Source organism: Nilaparvata lugens, chromosome 2 (genome assembly GCF_014356525.2).
Source record: "Nilaparvata lugens isolate BPH chromosome 2, ASM1435652v1, whole genome shotgun sequence".
In the NCBI taxonomy this organism is placed as follows: Eukaryota; Metazoa; Arthropoda; class Insecta; order Hemiptera; family Delphacidae; genus Nilaparvata; species Nilaparvata lugens.
The window spans coordinates 96,388,416-96,401,574 of NC_052505.1; the positions used below are offsets into that span (position 1 = coordinate 96,388,416).

Genomic DNA, 13,159 nt, shown 5'->3' on the forward strand with positions numbered 1-13,159 from the left:
GGTATTATTGTTGATTGAATGAAACAAAAATGTTCTGAAAATATCAATTTTTGAGAAAGTTTTTTAATTCACTAAAAATGACCAAAAATAACTTTTAGTTGAGTTTTTTGTCATTTTTGGTAAATTGAATAACTTTCTCAAAAATTGATATTTTCTATTTTTTCTTTTATACAATCATCAATATCAATCCTCTAAATCTCATGGATTTATCTCTTACTGAATTTGAAATGTTCTGTCCCAAAAATTTTAACTAGGTGCTCATATATCAGAAAGTAATAATCGGAAAAAATGTTTTTCTGAAAAAACTTTTTCATTTTGATAGCTTGACAAATCAAATAACTTTGAAAAATATCACCAGTAGAAAGTTTATTTTTAGCCTTTGCACAGCCTGAAATACTGCCATTATAAAGTCGACCTCACTATATAGCCCACTCTCAGTATATCCATTTATCAAGAAAACGTCAAAATAGGATGAACTGAGATCTCGATGAACTGGTCGAGACTCAACTGTGAACCATCAAAATAATCACTGGATGAACTGAGACTCACCTGGGAACCTTAAAAATAGTAGATGGATGAAATGAGATCTTGATGAAGTGAGACTCACCTGGGAACCAGTTGGGCGGAATGGTGCCGCGCATTTGAACTTGCGAGAAGTGCTGTGGCAAGGAGCCAACCAGCTCAATGTTGAACATCTCCTCGCGAGCCTTCTCGAGTGCCTTCTCCTCGGACTCCTCCTCCTCCTCCAGCTGCATGTCAGCCACCTCGGGGAACATCAGCTCCAGGTAGTTGGCGCTCGTGTGACCGGTCACCAGCTCCTTGATGTCGATCGGGTCTAGCAGGCCTTTCACTAAACAAAACAAAAAATCGTTACTAATCGTTACATTTTAGTTGTTATTGAACCATTTTTCCAGCAGGCTAGAGTAGACAAACAAAATAATCAGTACAAATATTCATTGATCCGTTGTTTCACATATACAGGAGGGCAGAATGCATTGAGATTGAAATTAGATTGAAATTTATTATCACAACACTGGCATGACGTTTCACAATATCAATATAATACAATTGAACAGTATAGAACAGTATTAAGACGGAAAAAAAGAACTTTAGTAGCTTAACAGCTGTGGTTCAACTTCTATACTATTGTACATAATAATTTATGAACGTGACAGTCACTCAATCTTAATCACTAAAAAAAAATTAAGTCTATGTGCATTCACGCACATATACAGACACCCGGTTGCACAAAAGTCTGTTAAATATAATACAATATAATACAATTGAACAGTATAGAACAGTATTAGGACGGAAAAAAAGAACTTTAGTAGCTTAACAGCTGTGGTTGAACTTCTATACTATTGTACATAATAATTTATTAACGTGACAGTCACTCAATCTTAATCACTAAAAAAAAATTAAGTCTATGTGCATTCACGCACATATACAGACACCCGGTTGCACAAAAGTCTGTTAAATATAATACATATAATACAATTGAACAGTATAGAACAGTATTAGGACGGAAAAAAAGAACTTTAGTAGCTTAACAGCTGTGGTTGAACTTCTATACTATTGTACATAATAATTTATTAACGTGACAGTCACTCAATCTTAATCACTAAAAAAAAATTAAGTCTATGTGCATTCACGCACATATACAGACACCCGGTTGCACAAAAGTCTGTTAAATATAATACAATATAATACAATTGAACAGTATAGAACAGTATTAGGACGGAAAAAAAGAACTTTAGTAGCTTAACAGCTGTGGTTGAACTTCTATACTATTGTACATAATAATTTATTAACGTGACAGTCACTCAATCTTAATCACTAAAAAAAAGTAAGTCTATGTGCATTCACGCACATATACAGACACCCGGTTGCACAAAAGTCTGTTAACTTTTAATCTTGATGAAATGCCATGAGAACCAATCAGAGAAGCCTTCTTCACAGAAAAACCTTCAGCACCTGGTTGCACAAAAGTCTGTTAACTTTTAATCTTGATGAAATGCCATGAGAACCAATCAGAGAAGCCTTCTTCACAGAAAAACCTTCAGCACCTGGTTGCACAAAAGTCTGTTAACTTTTAATCTTGATGAAATGCCATGAGAACCAATCAGAGAAGCCTTCTTCACAGAAAAACCTTCAGCACCTGGTTGCACAAAAGTCTGTTAACTTTTAATCTTGATGAAATGCCATGAGAACCAATCAGAGAAGCCTTCTTCACAGAAAAACCTTCAGCACCTGGTTGCACAAAAGTCTGTTAATTTTTAATCTTGATGAAATGCCATGAGAACCAATCAGAGAAGCCTTCTTCACAGAAAAACCTTCAGCACCTGGTTGCACAAAAGTCTGTAACTTTTAATCTTGATGAAATGCCATGAGAACCAATCAGAGAAGCCTTCTTCACAGAAAAACCTTCAGCACCTGGTTGCACAAAAGTCTGTTAACTTTTAATCTTGATGAAATGCCATGAGAACCAATCAGAGAAGCCTTCTTCACAGAAAAACCTTCAGCACCTGGTTGCACAAAAGTCTGTTAACTTTTAATCTTGATGAAATGCCATGAGAACCAATCAGAGAAGCCTTCTTCACAGAAAAACCTTCAGCACCTGGTTGCACAAAAGTCTGTTAATTTTTAATCTTGATGAAATGCCATGAGAACCAATCAGAGAAGCCTTCTTCACAGAAAAACCTTCAGACACCCGGTTGCACAAAAGTCTGTTAACTTTTAATCTTGATGAAATGCCATGAGAACCAATCAGAGAAGCCTTCTTCACAGAAAAACCTTCAGACACCTGGTTGCACAAAAGTCTGTTAACTTTTAATCTTGATGAAATGCCATGAGAACCAATCAGAGAAGCCATCTTTACAGAAAAACCTTCTCTGATTGGTTCTTTTGGAATTTGATCATGATTGAAATTTGACAGGCTTTTGTGCAACCGGACCAAATCGGTGTTTATACTAAAATAGAAAATCCAATTGGAACCAATACTGAAAAATCCAATGCAACCACACTTGGAAGTTTTGATAATTATTCGGATATAGCACTACTACCTGAATTTACAAATCTACTAGTGATTTCTACTTTATTGATTGATGTATATAGACTGATAATAATACGGTATTTGATAGATTTATTCCTTGAATGAATACAAACCTTCAGGTTCATCAATGAGATTTAGAGCAGGTCCAATCTGAATGACTCTGGGCGAGTCTAGCATAGCTGGATCTTCCATATCAGGATAGTTCCGCGACTCAATTGTTATGGGAGGCACTATTGGTACCACAATATCCTGAAATTTCATACATAAATTGCAATTAAACTCATCTCCTCTAAAGTACATCGATAACTTGGAATAAAAATACAATCCATTCCCAAAATGTTGTAGATAAAATAGGTTGAAGCCTCACCTATTATATCCTGACTACTCACGGTATTATATCTAGTTTCAAATTATGAATCAAAATCATATATTATTTATCGTCTAAAAGTTTTGAGAAGAGATTTTCTTACGAGTAAACATTATGGTGACAAACTTATGACAACATTATCATAACAAACTTATGAGAACATTATTTATGAGTCCAAATTAAATTTATCTCTCTCAAATATATTATTCACAGAAATCGAATAGGCTACCTATACCCTATCTCAATATTAATAGAATAGCCATTGACAATAACAATTTGAATGAAAAAATGTTTAAAGGTGGAAAAGTTAATGGAGGTGGAACAATTAATAGAATAGCCACTGACAATAACAATTTGAATAAAAAAAATGTTTAAAGGTGGAAAGGTTAATGACAAATTAGAGAAAATATAAATTTGAAATCATACATTTCTGATGCTATTAGATAGCCTACATGACAAATAATATTAATCAGACAATGAATTCTCTGAGGCTGATGAAGCTCCTCCTCTGGAGTGGAATCCATGAGAAAAATCCCCAAAAATAATCTTTCAAATATTTACAAATAATGTAACACAGTGTCAAAACTATAAAAAAATAATACATTCTCAATCGGAATGTGCTGTGTTCAACTCCCACTCCAAAGCTAATATTTTTGTATAGTATGGTAGCTTTTGTTTTCATTGGTACCTAGTAAAGTATTCAGTTTCAAATATAATTATTAATTCTATGAAAAAATTAGTATTGTTTTATCATATAATTATTTCCTCAGTAGTTATTTTTTCTTCAAAAACTAATATTCTTCCATAGTATATGGTACTGTAGCTCTTTTAGTTGGTTTCCATCAGTAGCTAGTAGGCCTACAGTATTCAGTTTTAAATATTATTTGATATTATGGAAAATTTAGTTGTGTTTTATCATATAATTACTTTCTCAATAATAAAGTTCAGTAATTATTTTCCCATCAAAAACTTAATTTTCCAATAATGAATAATATTGAGAGCCACACTGAACCAAATATGTTTGATTAAATGAATCTATCCATAATTATTATTATACGAAAATCCAAATTAAATGCTGTAAATCAATCACCCCGAAGATTTCTGCTACTGCAAATATTGATAACAGGGTAAACAGCTAGATGGAAATTCGTTTGTAAAGCACAAAATTGAATTTGGATTTTGGTTCAATAGTGATTATAAATTTATTATCATTTGAATAATTGCAATATCTTAGTGATTTCCATCTGTAAATTAATTACGAATAGGTATGTGATGCTCTGATGCTCCTCAGAAAATGTATTGTTTGAATGGTTAATTCGTCATGAATCATAATCAGGCTACTCTTTTTCAAATCTTACCTAAGGTAAATAGAAATTCAAGCCTACACAAGTTTCCTTTTCAATTCAAAAATTTGAAAATATATTTTTCAGATGTATTATTGTGATGCTCTGATGCTCCTCCGAAAAAAAATGTATTTTTTTGAATGGTTAATAATTTATAAATCATAATCAGGCTACTAGTACTTACTCTCTTTCAAATCTTAAAAGGTAAATGAAAATTCAGGCCTACACAACAAGTTTTTTTAAATGTAATAATCAAAAATTAGTATATTTCGCACCTAGAGCAGAAAATGAGATTTTTCCAGCTCGAAATCGGTTTTCAAGTCCGAGGCCGTAGGCCGAGGACTAGAAAAGATTGAGAGCTGGAAAAACATTTTTGCCCGTGGTGCGAACGATATTTTTCGCCACACTACAGGTATTGCTGACAAAATAAATAAAGAATACAAAATAAAGAATACTCGTTAAGCTATCGTACCTATCTCTTGATTTTAGTGGTAGAAGATTTGCAGTCAGGATTTCAGATTCTTTTAAAATTTCACTTGGAATACCACAGTCATCTTCAAGCATTTTGAAAATTCGGAATGCACTAATCAACAATAAATAATTGAATAAAACTGGTTGCGAAGCGAATTAGTTTGATTCGAAACTGGAACTGAAATTATGGCGACTTCAGCACTGATGATGAAAGTGGACACTCGCCCGATCTAGCGGATGACTTATTAACTACTTCCATGAGCGGCTGGAAAGAGACAACTTTCTGGGCTAGACCGGAAAAGAAACCCTTTTCTGACGTCGTCTGCAAACAAGGTCTTTCAGATCTACGTAGGGACTGGAAAACAGCTGCTTTCTGTGCAGTGTGGCGAAATAATATTTTTCTGACCAATACTCACATGAAGTCCTTTGGGAAGATTGGTCATGACGTCGGCTATAGTGATTGTCTCATTGCCAGGGGCTTCTGGGTACAGAAAGTCATACACTTTTTCGGGAGCTGCCTTCATTGAGAGACCCAATTCGCCGCTGTACACCATTGCCGCCGCTATATCTGGGGTTATCGTTTCCGCATTCTCCATCTGACAATCATTAATAGATCCAATAAAATTTGTAAAAAATAGAGAAAATGAAATAATAAATAAATACATTTATTGGATGTAAATTAATTACAATTATACAAGCCATCTATACGGAATAAATGAATTTATCGGTTGTAACTTCATTACAATACAAGCCATCTAGACTACCTCTATAATACAGGAAAGAAATCTACACTATGAACAGAGATGTTGTAGGATTTCTCCATATTGAAGTGAAACAAAAACGATATATTGTCAGTTTCACATAATTTATTTGAGCAAAGAATGACTCTTATCGTTTTTATTTCATCTTAATAAAGGAAACAACTAGCTTATACACCTACGGGATGGGAATAGTTATTTGTGCAACTAGTGCGCAAAGTGTCAGTTTGCTGCACCGAAAGAAACGTTTACGCCCGAGCCGTAGGCGAGGGCGGAATGGTTTCTTGAGTGTAGCAGAGGAACTTTGCGCACGTATTTCACATTAAGTTTTTCCTACAGTTACCATTGAATATGAAAAGTGGGTAATTATGGGTAAAATTGCCTGAAATCCATCAAATGTTTTTCTGTGTAATTTTATTATTGATAAAAACCTTAATCCTAAAATCCTAAAGTCCTCGTTGTCCTTGGTTATAATATAATATAATGAATAATAATTAGCGCGTTGTGCTTGGTTGCACCTCTGCTCACTATAGCAGCCACAGCAGTCACTGTTACCAACTTCATTTTGATTTTGCTGCACTGTTGCTCCATATAACCTACTAAGTATTTTGCGTTGCCATGTTGCAAATCTGGAGTGCAGAAAAATTTTTCCCGCACTAGAGCGGAAAAGTGATTCTTTGCGTTCTGTAATCAGTGTAGCAATGGCCACTTTTCAACGTAACTGTAGGAAAAATTATGTTTGACGCATCATCACGTCTCAACTACTGGACTTATTAACTTGAAATCTATACTACGATAAAGGAAAGATCTGGCTTATGTAGGTACACGTAGGCCTACGGGGGATAAGAAAATATGCTTGTCGCATCATCACGTCTGAACTACTCAACTGATTAACTTGACATTTTGCATATGGATTCTTAATTAACCGAGGATGGTTATAGGCCTGTTTTCAATTCTTAAAGTTTTCGGTTTGTAAAGTTTTAAAATAGGCCCTTGCGGATCACGGGTTTCCTGCTAATCTACAATAATCACGTCGACAAACACTGCATGGCAGAGTGCCGTCAGGAGGAGTTGACAAGCTAAGAGAAAATTATAACTAATGTATTTTCAAATAGGTACATTATATTTTTAGGTATTATAATATACTAGCAAGTAAAATGTGCTCCGCAAGAGTCTATTAAAAGACTTGACAAACTGAAAGCTTGATTAACTAAAATATTGAAGAATCAAAAATCTATATATATAAAAGCGAAATGGCACTCACTCACTTACTGACTCACTCACTCACTCACTCACTCGCATAACTAAAAATCTACCGGACCAAAAACGTTCAAATTTGGTAGGTATGTTCAGTTGCCCCTTTAGAGGCGCACTAAGAAATCTTTTGGCAATATTTGAACTCTAAGGGTTGTTTTTAAGGGTTTAAAGTTCACCTTTTAGCATGTATATTCTTCTTCTCCCAATCTCTTAATTATAATTGAAATTTCCATATCATATGTTACTATAGAACTATAATCTAGATAGAGTACCTCTTCGAAACAGTTGTTAACTGGTAACTAAATTAATAATTTGTTAGATTGGCACCAAGTTGAAGATTGAAATGCATTTATCGCGGAAAAAATTATTGGGCACTGCTACTTTAATCAGAGCTATTCCTGGGAATATTATATTACTAGCCGTCAGGCTCGCTTCGATCGCAATATCTGTTTAGCCAGACTTTAGTCTGGATCCCAGACTGGATCGTCCTAACATATGATAAAAATGCTTAAACGAAAAATGCAGGCGAGCGAAGCGAGCCTGCTGAACTTATCTTTGGACGATCCAGTCGGGGGTCCAGGGGGCGGAGCCCCCTGGCTAGACGGATATGGCGAGCGAAGCGAGCCTGACGGCTAGTAATGTATAAAATAATAATAATGGCTCATGGTGGGCATCACCCTAATAAAAAAAATATATCGTAGACAATCCTTTGTTATTCTTCTTTTATTTTTCTCTATAAATATTTTTCCATATTGTTTCTAGTGTAATCATATTTTCACTGAACTCATCTATTATAATTTTAGTTTTACATTATGTTTATTAATGTACAGTGCTATTTTTTGTACCACTATGGGTCTTTTAAGACTCAGCGGAAATTGTCATATTGTAAATAAATATATTTATAAATGTTATACCTCTTTACACAGAGCACCAAAGTATCGTTTCCTTATGGTAGCCAGATGTCGTTTGTACAAAATCATTTCTTCGGCCATAGTTGGTGGGGGTGCTTCAGCCTGTTTGCCAAACATAGGGTTGTTCAGATCCGATTCTGTGTCTGAAGGGTCCTCATCGTCTTCTTCCTGATGCAAATATTGATACATTTTAAAGATAAACACAATACGAATAAGCCTGTTGTAGTTTCTTTCCCAATCATTAATAGTTGAGAATAATATTGTATTTATAATGTATAAATAAATATCTTGTATTAGACCATGTCTACACGGATATATGGTTTGATTGACACAAGGAATTTGAACTCTGATGCTCAAGGAATCATATCAGTTTATTACCTCTTCAATAAAAACAATTTTCCACAAGCATTATATGGAAATTATATATTATTATGTAATAAAACACAATATTATCGTATATTTTTTCTGAATTTATCCTTTAGTATTGATTCATACAATAACTACATAATCAAAATGATAGGGAGAGAAAAAATAAGGTAATCTTGTGCTATTCCTCTCCAAAATTAAGATAAGGTTACAATAGTCTGAAATAAGTTAAGTCACTTCACAAAATAGATTATCTATCTTAATCTACAAATTAGATTTTTAAATTTAGATGCTTGAAAACCAGACATATAGAAGAAATATTTCACATTATTTATAGTTTGACACTATATAACTTGACGTTATGAAGCTCAGGCAAGCTTTATCATAAGTTATTATATAAAACCTCTAATACAGTGTTACATCATTTTCAGACTACTGATGCATAGTTTACCAGAGATTGATAATGGTGTAACAACCGAAACCGGTATCACGATTTCTAATAAATCTGTGGTGTTGGACGATATCTAGAATTTAATTTGTGTAGTTGAAAAATTGATATTGTGGTTCATATCAAAGGAAAAGACTAAGATATTGTTAAAAACCACTGATTTTGAAGTAGAAAAACCGGTTTTGGTTTTTACACCATTGTCAATCTCTGATAAACTCAGTAAACTGATACAATGGTGTAACAACCGAAACTGGTCTTTCTACTTTAAATAAAATCTGTGGTTTTTGACAATTTCTTAGTCTTTTTATCTAATATCTAGTATTCTTATACACAAACCATCCTTGTGATATCCATGACACTTGTGATCAAGTGAAATTAAATTCTTTTATTGATTAAATTATTTAATAATACACAATTATTTTTAAAATAATTTGGTGGAGAATCAACAGGCGTAGCCCAAATTTTAATTCATCGAATTCAGTCCAGTAAAACAGGCTTTGTTTTTCTCCACTTTATAAAATTTCTTGAATTTTCTTTTATTAAACAGAATTCTAAATTAAATGCTGTACGGTAAATCACCCTGAAGACTTCTGCTACCGTACTGCAAATATTGACAACAGGGTAAACAGCTAGATGGAAATTCGATGAGCGCTACTATTCAAAAATAATTTTTATTAGGCTATATGAGCGTTGCTATCCAGAGATTGTGAGTTTGGTGTAAGGGTAAGCATGCCTGAACGGCAATTAGGAGGTACTGGGTTCGATTCCCGGGATGACACATAATTTTTGAATAGTAGCTCTCATCGAATTTCCATCTAGCTGTTTACCTTGTTGTCAATATTTGCAGAAGCTGAAGTCTTCGGGGTGATTAACAGCATTTAATTTGGATTTTTGTTTAATGATAATTATTAGTTCACCAGCATTTGAATAATTACAATATCTCAGTCCATCTGTGTTATAAAATTCCGTCTCATTCTTTGGCCAAACACTTAAAACAAGAAATTTTGAATTTAAAAAGATTGAAATCCAAATTAATAACAAAATTCCTCTAACTTATTAATTAAAACAAAATTTACTGCCTGTTAATTAAAGCTCACCTAAGAGTTTATGGGTGTTCAACATTTCTCTCATCACCTACTCACAAGCCTAGGGTTCATGTGGGCATTATCCTTAAAAAAGAAAATCTTGACAACTCACCAAAAAATACTCCCCCTGTTGAAATGAAGCCTGCGCCCTTGAACTTCCTCTTTCAACTTGAGCTGAACTACCCTTATTGTACGAGCTTATTCTTTCTCCTGAAGCATCAGAGCCCTTTCCCATCACACCATAGTTCTGTCTCTCTCCAGAGCTCCTTCTCTCGTCATTGCTCTTTGTGACGTCATAGCTCTTGGTGACGTCATAGTTCCCCGTCGCTTCATCCTCCATACCAGTTCCTCTCTCACCGTAACCCTTCCCATCTCCCACCGATACACTACTCATCTCTTTGGCGAAGAAATCACTCTCTCTCTCTCCGTAGGCCGAGCTCTCTCTCTTGCTCCGACTTGACCTTGCATTGTCAGCGTTTTTGCAAGAGGCAGGCGGACGGTCCACGTTGAGACCCGAGGCGCGGAATTCGTTCTTGCACTTTTGAATCATGTTGCCAAGGTCGGACGATTGACCTTGAAAGGCTTGACCTTGAGAGGATATCGAATGTGAAAGGAAGGAGTTGGGGGGACTGAAGGGCAGGGTGTCGGAGGAGGCACGGGTGAAGGAGGTGGGTGCTTCGTGGGCGTTTTGTTGGGCTGAAATGCGGTCGAAACTTCCTGAAAATTTATGAAAATGTGTAAATTTCAATACCGGTACCTAATTCATCTTAATAATAAAAAATTGTCACTATAGGCACGAAGCGCCCCTTGCTCTTTCATAATTTCTCTGCAATCTTATATTCAGTTCTCAGGTAGGCCCACACTCTATCTAGTCTATCATTTAAATCTAAGTAGATTATTCTAGTAAGAAGTGCCAAAAAGCAATAAGGATAGGGCACCATCGTAGACTTTTATTACATTTTTGAATCAACGTTATTTTCTCAGAAAAACAAATCTCAGTGACTTAATATGTAGCCATCATTTTTGTTTTGGCACAAACAACATCTATATTATAATGTAATAGCTGAGTTCATTATCAGGTTCAGAGTGATCAGATTACAAATCAACCATATATATCCGCCCATGACACTGTATTGAATGGGAATTTCTACTTTCTGTCACAATAATGAATAATTTCTATTTATTCATAAGTTGAATCATGGTGGAGTGATGAGAGTGTTGTAAATAATGCATGTAAAATCATGTATTAAAAATGTGTCAGAGAACATACGGTACGGTACCCTACCGTTCATTAGGCTAGCCTATATTTTATTTGAGTGGCGGAGGTAGGGTAGCAAAAAGGGGGAACATTTAGAGATACATGCATATCTAAACACTGCTACATTCTTTTCTACTTTCTCTGATAATCTCCACTTCCTGGTCGTGTGTTAATAATGGGAAGAATATAGTATTCTACATCCTTTTCAGGGTCTACAGTTTTCTGTGAAAACACCGCCGATTCATGAAGTTACATCACGGCAATATTATAGCCTACTAGTTATCAATTCAAATTGCATTCAATCTTCATTCTCATTAATCAATTTTGCATAATTTGTGAGATTTGTTGAATAATTAGCAACAGGCCTACTACTGTCATTGAATGTGAATGTTCAAGTGAATTAATTTATGAGCCAGAATTTATTGTAACATGAATAAATAAATGACTCTAATCTAATCTAATCTTCCTGCCCAACTTTGTTCTGACCCTATCTTCAGTGAGTCTGAAGATGTCAAACTTTTACATGGCAAAACGATCTCAACTACGAAAATTGAGTAGCAATTCCACTTCCCTTGCAAGTGTACCGGTATCAATTCCAATAGAATTTCAGTTATTCTCCCATTTGCTATTCTAGATACAGTTTTTCCTTTCTTATTATTTTGTTAAAATTTGTTTTCTCTTCAACTTTTCATCTATTTGATTTATGAGATGTTTGAATTTGTTTGTAACTCAGTAATGAATTGAAGGTGAGGGCCGTCTGCACCCCAACTCCGTCTCCCTAGGATTTAAATGAAGGCAGCAATTCAATCCAATCAAATTTCAACTTAATCCATAAATTATTTTCATATTTTGAGTATTTCGTCTTTTGAATACCTGGAGCAGGGCATTTGCCATCAGGACAGGACGAACCTCGATTATCGGTCGACCCTCGATTTGCTTTCGACCCTCGATTCCCTTCCTCCTGCAGGTCATCATCCTCAGTGCAAGCCAGCACCTCCTTAACCTCGTCGCTGACCCCCATGCAGTCGAGGTACTCCCTCTGCTGTTCACAGGACCAGTCGCAGGGCATCCGCCTCCTATAGGACTCGGCCTCCTTCATCAGTTTCGAGTACTCGAGGTACTTAACCCGGGCCAAAGGACTTGCTCCCAGACACTCCAAGTACTCCAGCTGGGTCTTACAGGGCAGAGTGAACGGGATCACCTTCTTGTAGCATTGAACCTACGGAAAAACAAAATGTGAACTTAATATGTAGGCTATTATAAAAAAGAGAGAGTAGGGTTGTGTTTGTTTGCATCAAAACATGTCAACTTGTGGATCACATACCGGAAAAACGGGAATGATTTAAATCTCCAAATTTCGCACATAGATTTTGAAACTATCAATCTCGTGCACCTCGAAGCCCGAATTTCAATTTTCCTTCTAAATTTTTCAGAATTCATGTTCAAATTTCATTCATGGGGCATGCATGAATATATTATAATTGAAATATACATACCATATGTTAATATAGAACTATAATCTAGACTATCTCTTCGAAACAGATTTTCAAAATTGGTAACTAAATTAATAATAACCAGTTTAATTTTGTCAGGTTGGCATTAAGTTGAGGGAGGTTTCTGAACAAGATTTGAGTTCGATCTGTCTCTTTATTAAGTTAGTACCAAGTTGAAAAACTAATTTATATATACTATAATAAAGGAAATATTTGGCTCATACATGTACGGGATAGGAGAATTATGTTTGACGCATCATCATGTCAAAACTGCTGGACTGAAATGAACTTGATATTTGTTTCTCAACAGGATACCATTGTTATCAGTGTACATTTATCATCATAATATG

General features: G+C 35.0%; 1 protein-coding gene across 1 annotated transcript in view; it reads right to left on the reverse strand.

Moving 5' to 3' along the window:
* The window catches only part of LOC120350070, a 38,219-nt gene that overhangs the window by 3,985 nt on the left and 21,075 nt on the right, over positions 1-13,159 (reverse strand). The window contains exons 11-16 of the mRNA XM_039422186.1: positions 12,190-12,535; positions 10,171-10,775; positions 8,163-8,327; positions 5,650-5,829; positions 3,166-3,301; positions 608-850 (exon numbers count right to left, since the gene is read on the reverse strand). Of these exons, the coding sequence (XP_039278120.1) occupies positions 608-850; positions 3,166-3,301; positions 5,650-5,829; positions 8,163-8,327; positions 10,171-10,775; positions 12,190-12,535 (1,675 nt within the window). The remainder of the gene's footprint in view (positions 1-607; positions 851-3,165; positions 3,302-5,649; positions 5,830-8,162; positions 8,328-10,170; positions 10,776-12,189; positions 12,536-13,159) is intronic.